Genomic DNA, 16,046 nt, shown 5'->3' with positions numbered 1-16,046 from the left:
GTAACCCAGTATTTACATTTGCTTTGGCTTGGGGGGGCGCGGCTTCGAAGTAGGGTCCATCCATCTTTCGGGTCGGGGCGTGGTGGGAGGAGGGCGAAGGCTCTGCCCTTCCTGGCTGCGGTTGGCAAAGCCTGGAACCATCCTAGGTAGTCTGGGCGGCACTGGGGCGTGCTAAGGGCGGGAAGTCCCAGGCCGGGGGCGGGGCCGGGTGCCGAGCGCGCCCCTAGGCCCGCGCGCCGGTCACGTGCCGCACGGGTCTGCCGTAAATAATCCGGGCGCGCGCGCGCTCGTGGGGCCGGCCGCGCGGAGGGGCGGCGCCACTTCGCGGAATGGTGCTTGGCTTCCTTGCGCTCCACCCGGTTCCCAGCCCAGGGATCCCCGAGACCGACGTTCCGTGGGGCCGCGAGTCTTCCGGAGGTGCGAGCCAGGTGATGGCCGCCTCCTGGGCGTGAGGCGGGCAGACGGGGAGCCTGCGGTTGTGGTCCCCACCCCGGGAGCTCTGGGAGCCCGGGTGACAGCGTAGGTCAGTTTCCTAGGCCGGTTCCCCTGCGAACGGTCTCCCCCCTTGCCTGGTGGTGGGGGAGGTCTGTCCGCGCGTGGTGGGGGGCGAGGCCGCGTCTCCCGCGCGTCTCCGAGGATGGTCAGGGTCGTGGCCTGGAGATGCCGGGCTCTGAGCCAGAGCTAGGCTTCCACGAAGTCCCTGGCTGCTCCAACTCTGCGAGGAAGTTAGTTGTACAAGCAGCAGGATGCTGGCATTTGTTGTATTTCCACTTTGGGTGCTAGGACTTCGTCCTGGTGCCACATGCATTCCCTACGAAGTCATTAGCTGCTTGCTTTCTCGGTACTTGGATGTGTGCATTCTAACTTTTAGTTTCCTACTGGCGTGAAGAGGATTGATTCACAGTGGAAGTCACGAGCTGTTCACGTGAGCATTCTCACAGTGTACCTCGTGCTCCATTCTACTAGCATGAAAGACTATCAGGAATTCAGAAACAGTGTGAAAGATGGCAGCAGCACAAGAGAAACAAGGATTCATTTACCCGGGGGCCCTGGTGATTGGCAGGAGGCGTTGAAAAGGGTTATCCTGATGTAGTTAATATTGGTTTTCAATTGTGAAAGTCTTTGCTTTATGCAGATTGTATTGTGAAGTTGAACTGTTGGCAGACTATGTTAACTTAAACTAGACTGTTTGAATGTTGCAAATTTAGCGATTAGGCTTTTGTGGATAGCTGATAACATAATGAAATCAGCTTTAAAATCAGTGATGTGTTTTCCTTGAAAATCTCAGCCGTTGTATTGTAATTGATGCATCTGGATACACCTCTTGACTCAGAATTTGGAAAATACTTTGATTTGTTTTGATGGCTTAGCAATGTTCGTGGTCTGACTCGGAGGCAACGAATTTTTTGCAGCCGGTGTGCCTAGGTGTATTTTCTGAATCCCCCAGCTGAAATTTTAAAAGTCTCTGTATTAATTACAGAATAGTTATAAAATTCAACCTTTTTTCATCCCCAGGTTCTAAACTAAGGGCTCTATCTAACAATCTATGGGGAGGGGTGGGGGGAGAGGAGAAAACTGTCAGTAACGTACCTTTTAAAATTTATCTTTTTCTTTTCTCTCAGGCCGAGCAACTCTCCCAGCATTGAGAAACTGATGTGCAAAATAGGAGTTAACTGCTGAAAGTTGAGTAGATTTATCTGGAGCAGTTGTTGTGTATCAGTGTAGGGTTTTGCCAGGGTCTGTTTATCAGATCACACTTGCTAAACATCTCCTTGTTCATCAGCAGAAATTTGGGGGGGGGGGGGACTGGCTAATCCTTGTCTCTGGAGGCTGCTCAGCCTTGCAGGTATTATTTGCACAGCACTTAACACCTGTAATTCAGAGCAGCTAGATGTTATTTCTGTGAAAATTGCTTTCCCACTCTTCCCCCGAAGCAAAGAGAAATGATACTTGCTTAGAACCAGCAACTAGGTAGAAAAATACAGCCAATTTCTTTTGTGTGATAACATGGTGCAGTGTCTATTTAACAAATTTTTTCTTCACGTGGCTTTATTTTACTTAGACATATCTATCATTATAATACCTCAGACTTGACACTTTGACAGTTTCTTACCTCTTGCTATTGCTAGGAGCTGAGCTTTTGTACATTATGTGTATTCACTGAGAAAAGTAGTCAACAGAAAGTGGAAATCAGCCTAACTCATAACATATGGAGGATAGAGCAAGCACATGTAAGAAATTTGAAGTGGTTAAGCCAAGTCTGGTGGTAATTAGAACTTTATTGATTTGTAAATTCTTTCCAGTTCCTAGGAAGAGGGCAGGTGTTAGCAGTATAGCCACCAGCTGATACCAATCTCACCAGGATTCGTGAATGACGTGTCAGAAAAGATTCTTGCATTCTGTACAGAATATATTGATGATCATAATGTCATACAAGTATCTTACAGGATGTTCTTGATCCCTAGAAATGTTGGATTTTTTTCCTCTTACCTGACCTCATCCACTAATAAGGTGGGCAAGTATAAGAAATACTTTTTAATGCCTAAAGAGGATATACTAGGTCACTAACTTTTTCTGAGTTGTATTCATCAGCCAGCAAATAGGAAATTACTGTACTATACAGTGAAAGTGGTCTTTAACTGTACAGTTTCCTATCATGTGACAGTGGAAAGTATCCACGTTTTTACTTTGTTGTTTAAAGTTTTCCTTTAAAGAGAAACTTCTGGCCGTATGGTGGATAACTGGTCAGTATTATTACACATTTCATTAAGCTTGGAAGATAATTTTCAAATGTGAAATAAAATGGGAAACATTTAAATACATTTTATGTAAAATTTAAGGAATTTTTTCCTTGGAAGGTAACAGTTGATCAGCCTCCTGGTTGGTATTATTATCTAAAACTGTATTTATCTTATTTGTGGACTTCTCTGCCGTTTGCTTCTATGGGCCAAACCTGTTTTGAAACAATAGGTAATAGTTTTTATTAACTATTTATTAACAGTAGTTTTTATTAACTATTTATTAACAGTAGAATCTACAAAGTTCAAATTGAAATCAGGGCTGCGTCTGAGGGTTAGTTCTTGTTTGTGAAGCAGATAAAATGTATAGCAACCTAAGGTTTAAACAATTTCATAAAGCAAGGCCATGAAGCTTATTTCGTTTTCAATAGTTTTGTTAAACATTTACATTTTCGACTGAATAAAGGTAAAATAGTAAATAAATAGGCAGCAAGTAGGCTTGTTCTTTTCTTATACCTGTATGGCATCCAAGTCAGTGTGGGTACGTAATGAATAAGAGACAGTAATGTAAATAAGTCGAATATAAAGTAAATAATTTGGTATAGGCATTTTACATTGATTTCAATGGCTTACAAACCCTAGTAAGACATATTACAATTATAGCCAGGTGTCTATCGTTTCTCCTGCAAAAGAGGTGATGTCATTTATCAGGACACAGGGTCCTGTTGAAGTTAGAGAAAAAGTTTCACTGAATTAAAAATTAAGTGATTTTTAATTTAATTTCATATTTTTAAAAAAGGCAAGTGCTTCCTAAAATAGACTTTAAAATTTGCTGTCATTTTCCTTAAATGGCCATATTTTGGATGTCTCATTTCAGTCAGTAAATCTTCTTAAAATGAGGGGATTAAGCTATAATTCAGATTCAGCTTCCTCAGTGCTCATACAGGAACAATAACTAGGATCAGAGACCTTTAATTTTAGAGGCTGAATTGAGTTTTATAAATATACAGCATTAATAATATTTCATCCTTCGATACGAAATTGTAGATTCTGGTTGTGGCTATTAAAGCCATACCCTTGGCAATCAACTTTATCTTTGTGCTTTTCAGTTTCTTCATCTCTAAAATCAGTCTTAGCTTAAATATGAATCTATCTACCAAAGCTAAATTTCTAAACCAAGAAAAAAACGCATTTAATTATTTGTGTTATCACAAATGTCATAGTTCTATATATACATGTTTGTATATGCCTATGTACAGATAGGTATATACACACATACATACATACACTGAGGAATATATGATCACATAAAAAAACTTAATGATTGCTTGCTAGGAACTAATAAGATTGAGAGCAAAACTCTATTTCTATCGCCATGTTTTAACATAGTCACTTTAATTTTTTAATATTTTCCTTATATTAAAAATACAATATTGGCAGGAAAAATATTGGAAGAAGACAGCGCCATTAAGCAGCTAACTAGTGTACTTCGGAATGCAGTGCTGAGCACACTAGAGGTTTTTTTGTTTTAAAGACTTAGTTTGTAAAATATATGTATTCATAAATACTTGATTTTTCTCACTATTCAAATCCCTAATATACAGTATATTTCAAATATTTTAATAATGTATTAGCAAGCATAAAATCAGTATCTGAGAATTTTAAAAATCATCACAACATACAGTCATAACAAGTTTTGAATAATTAGCTTCCTTTGGCTCTGTTAATAGTACAGAAGCTGTTTCTCAATTGTTAGAGCCAAATTTCAGATACTTCCTCTTTTTTTTTTTTTTTTAAATTTTTGGGCTGCACTGCGCGACATGTGGGATCTTAGTTCCCTGACCAGGGATTGAACCCACGCTCCTTGCAGTGGAGGTGTGAAGTCTTAACGACTGAACCCTCTCATTTTTAAAAAAAATTGTGGTAAAATACATATAACATATGTTTTTAACCATTTTTAAGTATACTGTGCAGTAGCCATCACCACTATCCATCTCTAGAACTTTCTCATCATCCCAAACTGAAACTCTGTGTCTATTAAGCACTAACTCCCCATTTTCTTCTCTCCCAGCTTTTAATAACCACCATTCTACTTTTTGGTTGCGTGAACTTGTCTACTCCAAGTATCTTATATTAGTGGAGTCATGTATTTGTCCTTTTGTGTCTGGCTTATTTCACTTAGCATGATGTGTTCAGGGTTCATGATTGTGTCACGTTTCAGAATTTCATTCCTTTTTAAGGCTGAACAGTAGTCCGTTGTATGTATATACATTTTGCTCATCCATTCATCCACCAGTGGACACTTGGGCTGCTTCCACCTCTTGGCTCTTGTGAAGAATGCTCCTGTGATCATGAATGTGCAGATATCTCTTTCAGCAGTTCCTTCTTTAAATTCTTTTGGGTATATACTCGGAAGTGGAATTGCTGGATCATATGGTAATTCTGTGTTTAAGTTTTTGAGGATTCACCATACTTTCCTGATGTTTTATAATGTCCAGTTAAATATTGCTGTATGTATGATCGAATAAAGTTAGCCTGGAGGTCTTTGAATTTTAACTCTTCAAACATCTTTAAGAACTCTGTTAAAGGACACATCATTTAATATTCTGAGTGTCTGATACTCGGGAATTAGCTCTGATTGTTGAACTTCACTGTCTTTGATTTCTCTAGGAATTTTCTACTTTGATTCTGTAGAAATAGTAAAGAAAAGTAGCAGTTCAACTTGTAAAATAGTAGACCTCTGACGGAATTGAATGTTGATTGCCCTTTAAGCTACAAGTTTCAGGGTCTCTGCCAAGATTTCAGAGTTGTTAGGGCCACAGAATTTATCCACTGTAGTGAATGGGGATTTAGTGGCATGGATTATCAAGTGTGGGGACCAGTTTAATTAGGTAATATACAGTGTTTACACAACAACAAAACAGAAATTCACTTTTCACAAAATAATTTAGAATTAGAAGCTTGGCTTCCCCAGTGGACCTTGGAGGAGAGGAAACATAAGGCAAAACATAAAGTCTCTAGTCTCCTAGTTTTTGAAGCTCAAAGTGTTTTTGACTAGTTATTTCCTCGAAAACATTCTCTTGGCCATTAACATCATTCATTAATCTTAAAAACAGAGTTTGGAATTGCGTGAATGTGAAAAGAGTGGCTGAAAACATCCACAAAGAGATACTGAAAAATACTATATGTGCTGATAGGATGTGGCTCAAGTCTAGTCTCATAAGATACATTAAGGGATTACTTGTCTTTCTTTTGGCTTAAACATCAGAGACAGTGCATTTTGAAATAAGCTCTCATGAGTCCAAAGAAAGTTTTTTAACATCTGTTCAATATTTGAATTCTTTGATTTTTGTATTTTTTCTAAAGTTAACTGTTAACCACAAATTACTTATAAATTAGAGATGTATCAAATTAAAGAAGCAGTGATAATCCTCAATAATCCTGGAGTGTATATTTTAAAAAGGTATGATTTTTGGTATGATCTTAATTCATTTCCTGTGGCATATAAGGAAAAAAAACTTCATTTTTTGATCACTGGTTAAATGTGTACCACTTAAAATGAACATGTTACTCTTAGGCCTTCCTATCAGTATTGCTTTGTTCTTGAAAAACTAATTCCACGTTCATCCATCTGTCCATTTAATTAATATTTGGTTGCCTGCTCTGTTCTAGGCACCTTGCTGGGTACTAGGGATATAGTGGGGACACATAAGAAATGTGGGACCCTTTTTCTCATTAAGTTTACAGTGTAGTGTAGGGAGAGCCAAAGAAATGACCATATGTGCACCTACAGACTGACATTTGTGGCAAAAATAAGGTGCTGTGAAGGTTTTATAAAGGGGATCTAGTGGAGGTTGGGAGTGGAGGTGGCAAGTCAGACCTCTTGAGAAATGTGGATAGTAATTTTTTTGTACAGTTGACTTCTGTATAACATAAGTTACTGGGAATTCCCTGGTGGTCCAGTGGTTAGGACTCTGCACTTTCACTTCCGTGGCCCCGGTTCAGTCCCTGGTCAGGGAACTAAGATCCTGCAAGCTGCGTAGCATGGCCAAAAAAAAAAAGTGTGTGTGTGTGTGTGTGTGTGTATATATATATATATATATATATATAAAACATATATATAAATATAAACACATATAAATATATATGTTAAAAATATATAATAACATAAAACATAACTTATCCTAATGTAAGGCCTGCTTTTATTCATTAGTGTGTCACCAAAGTTTAGAACAATGCCTGGACCATGGTCAGCGCTCATTTAAGGGTTTTTTTTTTTTTTTTTTTACTTTATTTTTTTTTTTTGCGGTACGTGGGCCTCTCACTGTTGTGGCCTCTCCCGTTGCGGAGCACAGGCTCCGGACGCGCAGGCTCAGTGGCCATGGCTCACGTGCCCAGCCGCTCCGCGGCATGTGGGATCTTCCCGGACCGGGACATGAACCCGTGTCCCCTGCATGGCGGACTCTCAACCACTGCGCCACCAGGGAAGCCCTAAGGGTTTATTGATAGTAACACTGTGATAGTAGAGATAGGGAAAGTTTTGTTGGCCCTGGAGGTGATGGGGAAACTGCAGCTTCTTGTGGATGTCATGTTGGGCACCTTCCTAGCCCAAGCTGGCTACCTTCCTAGCCCAAGCTGGCTACCTTCCTAGCCCAAGCTGGCCACCTAGATGCTGACCTGAGGAATAAAGTTTTGGGTACTATTGATGTATCAAATTCTGAATCTTCAGGTCTGCATAGACGGCAGTGGACTTTTAGTTATAATGGTTCTTGGATGAAGAAAAAACAATGTTTCTAGGTCTTGGTTTGGAACATCTTCTGAGTTTCTTTGCAGCATAGCTGAAAGGAACAGAATGATCATTTTGTTTTACTGTAGTACAGCTATCATTTTAAGAAGTTTGCTTGGTCTTTAAATTACAGGTATTTTTGGAGTTGTGCTATTTTGACTGGGTGTTAGAGCCACTAGGAAATTATTTTGTTATAAAATTGTGTTTTTACTGTTTTCTGCTCCTAACATAAAGTAATCTGTTTATGGAAGTACGTTCTAAATGTATATATGATTTTACAAAATTGTTTCTAAAGGGAGATGGGGGAAGTGTCAGCCCACCCCGCAACTCCTACCACTCCTTTCTAAAGTAATAGAAGTTTATAAAGGAAAAGTGTTGAAAATGCCCGTTTGCATTTTGGAATTTACCCTCAAGGTCTTGCTTATTTGACTAAGTCCCAGGTGTTACAGTTGGCAAACCTTTAGAGTCTGCTCAGCCTGTAGGTAGAGTAGCTAGTTTTAATGGATGTGGTGGGAAATTGCTTTAAAAAGGAGAGAATGAATTGTTTTAAGAATATTTTTTAATCAGACAGGTGCCTGTGTTAAAATGAACACATATGGAATTTAGGCATAGAGCAACAAGAGTTTTAATTTTCTGTCTCGGTGAAATTTAACTGGCCTTGTACCCTTTTTAATTTTCAAACAACCTATTTACCTCTGTTACCTCTCCCCTCCATGCCCCCCTCCCCATCCTGTCTCATAGTAAGACTCCTCTTGCCTATGAAGATACCTAAGAATCTGTTTATCTTCGTAGGAAATTGGCAGCGTCAGACAGGAAGGAGCTCTGCTCAGCTCCCCACCGGCCCCTTAACTACCCTCTGCCCTGCCCCCGGCCTTAGTGTGGTGCTTCCTCTTTTCAAGGCTGATCCTTGCTTGGGCTTTTCATCCACCTACTTCAGGCTCCTCTAGGATCTTTTTCATCTCTCTTCCCTCCTTTCTCCTTTCAAGCTTTTCCTCTCTTCTGGCTCTTGCCCCACAACCTACGAACGTGCCCAGGTATCTAATATCCGAAAACTGAAGCTATCCCCAGCCCTTCAAAACAGAGTTGCTTTCAAGGAATCTGCTGTACTCTCTCCCCATCATCCCACTTTCACTCTCAATTTACCCACATCTATTTGCCTCTGTCATTTCTACTTAAAGTATTCTTGAGCTCATCAGTGGCCTAGCTGCCAAACCAGTCGGCATTTTCAGGCCTTGTCCTTGCTCTTCCTTTGACATTTCACACCTATCCAACCTCTTGAAACACTCTCGCCTCTTGGTTTCAGAGCTATCGCCCTCTCCTGTCCCCCTGTCCGTGCTTAGACCTTTCTTGCTGGATCATAGTGACTGGCCACCTTCACCTTCAGTGTTGGTCTTCTCCCAGTAAGAGGTCTTATTTACCCCTATGATTTTAATGACTACTGACGTGCTGATAACTCCCCCCATTTTAATTCTAGCCTAAACTTTCTTTTTGTTTCTTTCTTTCTTTCTTTTTTTTTTTTTTGCGGTACGCGGGCCTCTCACTGCTGTGGCCTCTCCTGTTGTGGAGCACAGGCTCCGGACGCGCAGGCTCAGCGGCCATGGCTCACGGGCCCAGCCGCTCCGCCGCATGTGGGATCTTCCCGGACGGGGGCATCAACCCATGTCCCCTGCATCGGCAGGTGGACTCTCAACCACTGCGCCACCAGGGAAGCCCAAGCCTAAACTTTCTTTTGCTCAGGCTGGTATTAGCTGATTGCTTATTGGACATCTCCCTCTCTGTTTCCCACAGGAATCTCAAACTCACCACGACCAAATGGAATCACATCTTCAACCAAGATTGTTTCTGGTGTAACAGTTGTCCATCAGGGTTGGAAACCTTCTTCATCCTGCTGGTCTTGGTGACCTCATTTTTCAAGTCGCTGCTTAAATTTCACTTTCTCTGTGATTCCTTCCCATACTAATGCAGGTAAAGGGCTGATCATTCCCTTTGTCCTCTGTACAGCCACTGTCCCTTGTTCATTACTGTACTTGGCACATTTGATATGATTGTGTGCATGTTTGCCCTGTCTGGGGGACAGGGACTGTATTGTCCATCATCATACCTCCAGTGCCTGTAGCAGTCTCTGTCATTGATGGGTACTCAGCAAACCTTTGAATAACTCTTAATTCCAATTGCAGCACTAATGAGCAGCTGTCGTGGTTAATATATTATAATGAACTGTTTAAGTAGATAATAGATTTAATTTTACCCTCTTCATATTTATTTTACAGAAGTTGAAAGACTTAAAAAAAATTTTTTTTTTCTGTAAACCCAATGTAGTGAGAACCCAAGGTAATAATAAACAATTTCTAGTATGTTCTGAAGATACTTACTTCAAATGTTCTTTGATTCATTCTTAAAAAGCAGGAAAAGGGGGCTTCCCTGGTGGCGCAGTGGTTGAGAGTCCGCCTGCCGATGCAGGGGACACGGGTTTGTGCCCCGGTCCGGGAAGATCCCACTTGCCACGGAGTGGCTGGGCCCGTGAGCCATGGCCACTGAGCCTGTGCGTCCGGAGCCTGTGCTCTGCAACGGGAGAGGTCACAACAGTGAGAGGCCTGCGTACTGCCAAAAAAAAAAAAAAAAAAAAGGCAGGAAAATGATATTTCTATTGTCCTATCTTCAAGTTCACTGATTCTTCTGCCTGCTCAAATCTGCTTTTGAATCCCTCAAGTGAATTTTTCATTTCAGTTATTGTACTTTTCAGCTGCAAAATTTCTTTTTGGTTTCCTTTTAGGCTTTTATTCTCTTAGGACCTCTCTTATTTTCTCCACCCACAGCTAAAGAATACTTTCACCATTGTTCTGTCTAAACAAAATTCAGGGGAAAAATTGTTATTAAAAAAATTTCCTTCTGAAATTCAAGAAAATATAGACATATTTACAATCTAAGAAATTATATGCAATCTAGCCATGCATTATATTTTTTTTTTTTTTGGAGGGCATACCATGCACTTGTGGGATCTTAGTTCCCCAACCAGGGATTAAACCTGAGCCCTGGGCAGTGAAAGCGTGGAGTCCTAACCACTGGACCACCAGGGAATTCCCTAGGCTTTCTGTCTCTTTAAGTTTGTTCATACATTTTCTTGACTTTTTTCATATATTCATTTAGTTCTTTGAGCATTTTTAAGACATTTTTTGAAGTCTTTGTCTAGAATATCTGCCATCAGTCCTTTTTCAGGGACAGTTTCTGTTGATTTATTTTTTTCCTTTGAAGGGGCCCTGCTTTCCTGTTTTCTTTATATGCCTTGTGATTTTTTTTTTTTTTTGGCTGCTGAAAACTGGACATTTGAATCTAATGTAGTAACTCTAGAAATCAAATACTCCTCTTCCTCGGGGTTTGCTAATTTTTTGTCATTTTTTTGTTTGTTTCTTTTTGATTGTTGTAGACTGCTTTTCTGCTGAGGGCCAGCCTAAACTTAAGGTTGTCCCATGTCTTTTTTGAGACTTTGGTAGGCATGAACAGTCACATTGTAATTTTCCCCATATATGCAGTTGTTTGTGAATGTCCTAGTCTTTAAAAGAGGGAAATTAAGGGGAAATTTAAGCGGGAAAACAGAAAAAAAGAAGAGGGGGGAAAAAGGTTGCTGGCCCTTTAAATCCTCTGGCAGTCCAGGCCACCGGAGAGGCTTGCAGCAAGGGTGCCGGTGCAACAACAATGGCTGCCCACTTCTTTGTCTGCATTTCTGTGGTCAGAAGCAGCGATCAGTGATCAGAGCCTGCCTCCCCAGTATTTGGAGGACAGGGTCCTTTTTGCTGATGGTGGGCTCCAGCAAGCTGCTCCAGAAGCACATGCACAGGTGCCTGCTGAGTGGCTGGAGGTGGGGGTAGGGAGCTGCTACCCCTAAGAGCTGAAATTAACCACATTTAGCTTCCAAGTCTTCCCTGGCAGTTGCAAGCCTTCTGGAGGTTCCAGAGTTCCAAAGAATTGTTAGTTACATCAGACAGAGTTGGCCAGTGCAGTTGTTGTGTAGGTGGGGAGACAGATCCTTGGTATTTGTTACTTGGCTATCTCCTGGAACCCTCTGTGTATTTTGAAATTATTTCATCTTGTCAAATTGTTGCCTCTCCCTCTGCAACATATGAAGCATTGTGTGAATGTTATTATAATATATAATATGCCTAATATTATTAGCAGTTTACTGGAGTGCACATTTTTTGTTAATTCCAGCATTTGGTGTGTTTAATTTTTTTATCTTTGCTAATCAGGTAGGCAAAAAAATATCATTGTGTTTGATTTATTTGCATTTAACTGATTATTAGTATGAAAGAAATTTGTATTTTTTCTGGGAATTGCTGTTCATAACGTTTTGACATCAATGCTTTAAATTTGGTTGTAGTCCTTTATAGTTGGCTTGAGGCTTGGGAAGAAAATATGAGAGTTTATTTGTAAGTATCGTAGCTCCAGGATCCTTATCTGTAATTTATTTTCTCACAAGTTTCTCGCATTGTGTTAATTTACATTTCAGCCTTATGATATTTCTATACAAACTGCTGAATTGCCGTATTTTAACTTTATATCTGGCTATTGATGTTGTACTAATAACTATTTACAAAATACCTTTCATAGACACAGTCTTAAAACAGGTCATGAGGTTGATTGTATTTTGCAGGTGAGGAAACGGAAGCTTTGAGAGAGTAAGAAACTTGCCCAGATGTCCAGTGCACTTCTTCAGTAATAATACAAAGGGCATGGAGTCTCAAGGTCAAGTTTTGGCCCTGCAGCTGATTCATTTAATCAGTTCTTGTGTCTATCTTATTAGCTGCAGAATGAAGATGATTTTTTTCCCTTTTATCTGTTAGATAATATCCAAAAGCTAATATATGTTCTTCCATAATAGCAATGTTATTATTTTTTAAATCTAGAAATGAGCACAGAAGCAGAGCAACAGCTTCTCCATCATGCCAGAAACGGCAACGCTGAAGAAGTAAGACAGTTATTGGAAACCATGGAAAGGAATGAAGTAACTGCTGACATTAACTGCAAAGGTAACCTTTGAATGGATTTTTTAGCTTTTTCTTATGAGTATGCACTACTTTATCATTTATTTAGCACTAATCTTTCTGAACTTGAAATAAATTTTCATCTCTTATCCTAGGAAGACCCCCCATAAGGGTGGATACTCTCCTCCTCCCCTCTAAGTCAGAGAAATTGAGATCCAGTCTTAATATTGTCATGGGTCCTAAACCTTATGAACTACAAGGGTGACCCCCGAGTCCACAGGATGCATGCTATGATAATTTCTTTTTCTCGAAGACGTTGTAGGTGAAGCGTGTGAAGTACCTTAGAAATATTGTCAGACAGGATCCTACCCTCACTGAGATTAGTAGATTACTAGCTCACACTAGTCTGCGTTGCACAATATGTACAGAATATGGAAGCTATGAAGTGCAGGGTGTTAGGGAACATATAAGAAGTATGTAACTGGAACTCGAAGGATTAGCTTCTTGGAGGAAATTATTCTAAGGTGATATATGAAGAGTACGTAGACTTAACCAAGTAAAAATAGAGAAGAAAGGGGGTCAAGGCAGAAGAAACGTCATATGCCAAGGTCCTGAGGTGAGAAGCAGCCCAGATGGCAAGGGCTTTTGCAGGCAGGAGGGGTGAGGGATAAGGCTAGGTGGGTAGGCAGCAGCCAAATCACAATGTGCCTTGTGTAGCAAGGTTACAAGTATATTAAACTCAGGGGTGCAGAGAAATAGGCTTTATTTTCTAAATTGGCTCTGACATTTCAACAAGCGCCTTCTCATTTTGGGAGTTTGGAGGACTAAATATAAGTCTTTGGGTCCCTCCATTTCAGTAGCTCTTTTGATAAATGATTGGCCTCCCAGAGCCTCTCACCTGTGTCCTCCCCGTCTCACCTGAGGTGGCCCGTAAGTGTCAAGGCGAGCCTTGTTCTGTGTGGACGGCCTTGGTTCCTTGGTAACCTGTCTTCCTAGTGCCCCTGAAGCATTTGTAGCTGAAGTAAAACTCAGAGTCAAATGCAGGTTTTTCATAAGCACAGGTGGTGCTCCTTGGCTGTGTTGGGAGTCTCATCCTGGCTCTTGTTGGCTTTGTGTCACGCTGAACCTCTCATGTCTCCCTCTGGCCCGTGGCCTAGGCTTGCTGGTTCACCTCGGCCACACTCCTGTGGGTGTGGCCTTGGGGGTGTTGAGTGACCCATGGGGGCTCGGAGCAGCTCTAGGCAGCCAACATTTGGCCTTCCCGCTGCCTGCACTACTGAGTTTACTGTGACGTGGCCACCGTGCAGGTTGGTGCTAGGCTAGGTGGCCTGGTAGGGGACCTTTTCCTAGCATGCTACATGCCACTGCCTGTTCTCACTCACGACTTATCTCACTCTCCGGGCTTAGAATCAGGAGCCACATGCCCCGTTTTACGTCTTTACCTCTCCCACAGCCCTCTGTCACTGACGGGTATTTTGTTCTGCTGTGTCACATTCTCCTCCTGTCATAGAGCAGCAAACTTCATGGCCTCACCCTCCGTGTGGAAGGAGTATTACCTTCGTAGCAGTGAAGAAACCACGCTCTGAGTTGTCCAGAAATTATAGTCTGAGTCGGTTCTTGGAATGCTAAAGGAATTCTAAAAATCCTTCTCATCCTTCAATAGAAACCCGGTTCTTAATCTTTGCCTTGGGGTTCTGTTTTGAATGCCAGAAACATGCCTGGTTTGATGATCTTCAGCAACCCTTTACTTTCTACCAATCACCCCCCCCCCACCCATGGTTGCCTCAGGCTAGTTAGTGGAGAGTCACCTACTTGGAAATGTAAAACTGAGAGACAGATGTTACTGCTTTTTCAAAATTTCACCCTCATTATACCTGTCAGTCAGACTTGTCTGAAGGGCAGTTTGAAGGGTTTATGTAGAGGAACAACGTAATCAGGTGATGTGAGTTCACCCAACAGAAGTGAGTGGGGAGGGCTGGGGCTGGGGGTGTGAGTGTCTCCATATGGGAATCACTGTGCCTGGCATTTCTTGGTTTTCTTTTCTATCTCATTTTGTTTTTCCAAACCCTGAGAAATTGAGAAAATGGTAAAGTGTAGTATAATTCTTCTGCAAGAATTAAAGCTCAACAATCAACATAGAGATGTTACTGGTTGGGAGGAATCCACTAATGTCAAGTTTAAGGGGGAGAGAGAAGCACTGACGTGCATTTGAAGGTTAAGGTCAACACTTCTAGGCTAGGGGCACAAAGGAAGAGCTAATTGGGCAGTTTGGCTTGTAGCTGTTGCCGTTACGAGTGTGTGTTCATGGTCCCGTCTGTTGCTAATGGCGAGACATTCTTGCAAATGAAATAAATACTAATATGTTTATACGCATAGCATGCTTTGTATAAATTCTATGAGTGATCTAAAAGATAAGTTTTTGAAAGCAAAATAAGAGCTTATATCGGCAACATGAACACGTGATTTTTTTTTTTTTTTGTGGTAGGCAGGCCTCTCACTGTTGTGGCCTCTCCCGTTGCGGAGCACAGGCTCCGGACACGCAGGCCCAGCGGCCATGGCTCACGGGCCCAGCCGTTCCGCGGCATGTGGGATCTTCCCGGACTGGGGCACGAACCTGTATCCCCTGCATCGGCAGGCAGACTCTCAACCACTGCGCCACCAGAGAAGCCCTCAACACATGATTTTGTGTAGTGCTGTCCTGTTGCTTTGCTGGAAGGTCTGCATGGGAAATTACTTGAGTATTACCCATAACGTCTGCTGGTGTTTCCCAGTGTTTAATACTCAGTATAGGGTACAGTTTTCTGTAAATATTTCCAAACTTGATATTTCTTATTGATAAAAAATTTGGGGTGTCCATAATTTGTAAAGAGTATAAAGGATATCTGGAGCATTTTTATTTCGTGACTTAATAGCTCATTTATTTGCTTATTTTTTATGTAGATACTGATTTATTGATAGGGGAAAGTATCTCTGCTACATTATTTACCAAAGTGAAATTAAAAAGTGGATTTTAATTATTAAAGATTATCAAGAACTTGTAGAGTATGGCCCTTGTTTTTTTTAAAACATTTTTACTGGTATTTGGAGTATTTTAAGAATTATTTAGGATTCTGTAAATTTTGACTTCTTGATTCAGAATCCCATGTGGAAGCACTAGTTGGTGAGGAGACCCGTTCAGAAGCAGCAACTCAGAGGAGACTGTTGTGGTTAAATGGGAGTAGAAGCAATGGGAATGGTGAAAAGTAGGTATCGTTAACATTTAGGAGGTAGAATTGATAGGACTGATTAAGTTGGGCGGGGGTGAAAAGGAGAAAGGCAGACAAGAGTGGTGCTTATTTCTGACTTGAGAAGGGAGGTGAATAATGGGGCAGTTCATTGTGAAAACGATGTGGGAGGGGGAACAGGTGTTTTTTCTGTGTACATGTGTATGTGTAAGGTAAGTGAATTCAGCTTTGTACCTCCTGAGCATAAGGTATTCTTGTATCGTCCAAATGGAGGTGAATAGTAGAGAGTTGGAAATGGAAATATGGATTTTGAAGTGAA

The 16,046-nt window shown here is 41.2% G+C and overlaps 1 protein-coding gene across 1 annotated transcript in view; it reads left to right on the top strand.

Annotated features, from left to right (window-relative positions):
* Positions 1-308: 308 nt before the first annotated feature.
* The window catches only part of OSBPL1A (oxysterol binding protein like 1A), a 210,704-nt gene continuing 194,966 nt past the window's right edge, over positions 309-16,046 (top strand). Inside the window, exons 1-3 of the mRNA XM_027127621.1 lie at positions 309-523; positions 9,313-9,489; positions 12,426-12,548. Of these exons, the coding sequence (XP_026983422.1) occupies positions 12,428-12,548 (121 nt within the window). The 5' untranslated portion in view covers positions 309-523; positions 9,313-9,489; positions 12,426-12,427. The remainder of the gene's footprint in view (positions 524-9,312; positions 9,490-12,425; positions 12,549-16,046) is intronic.

The sequence above is a fragment of the Aethalodelphis obliquidens genome, unplaced genomic scaffold, assembly GCF_003676395.1.
Source record: "Aethalodelphis obliquidens isolate GAN/ISIS:26980383/991018 unplaced genomic scaffold, ASM367639v1 scaffold32, whole genome shotgun sequence".
Classification (NCBI taxonomy): Eukaryota; Metazoa; Chordata; class Mammalia; order Artiodactyla; family Delphinidae; genus Aethalodelphis; species Aethalodelphis obliquidens.
This window is presented reverse-complemented; position numbering and strand designations above follow the sequence as displayed.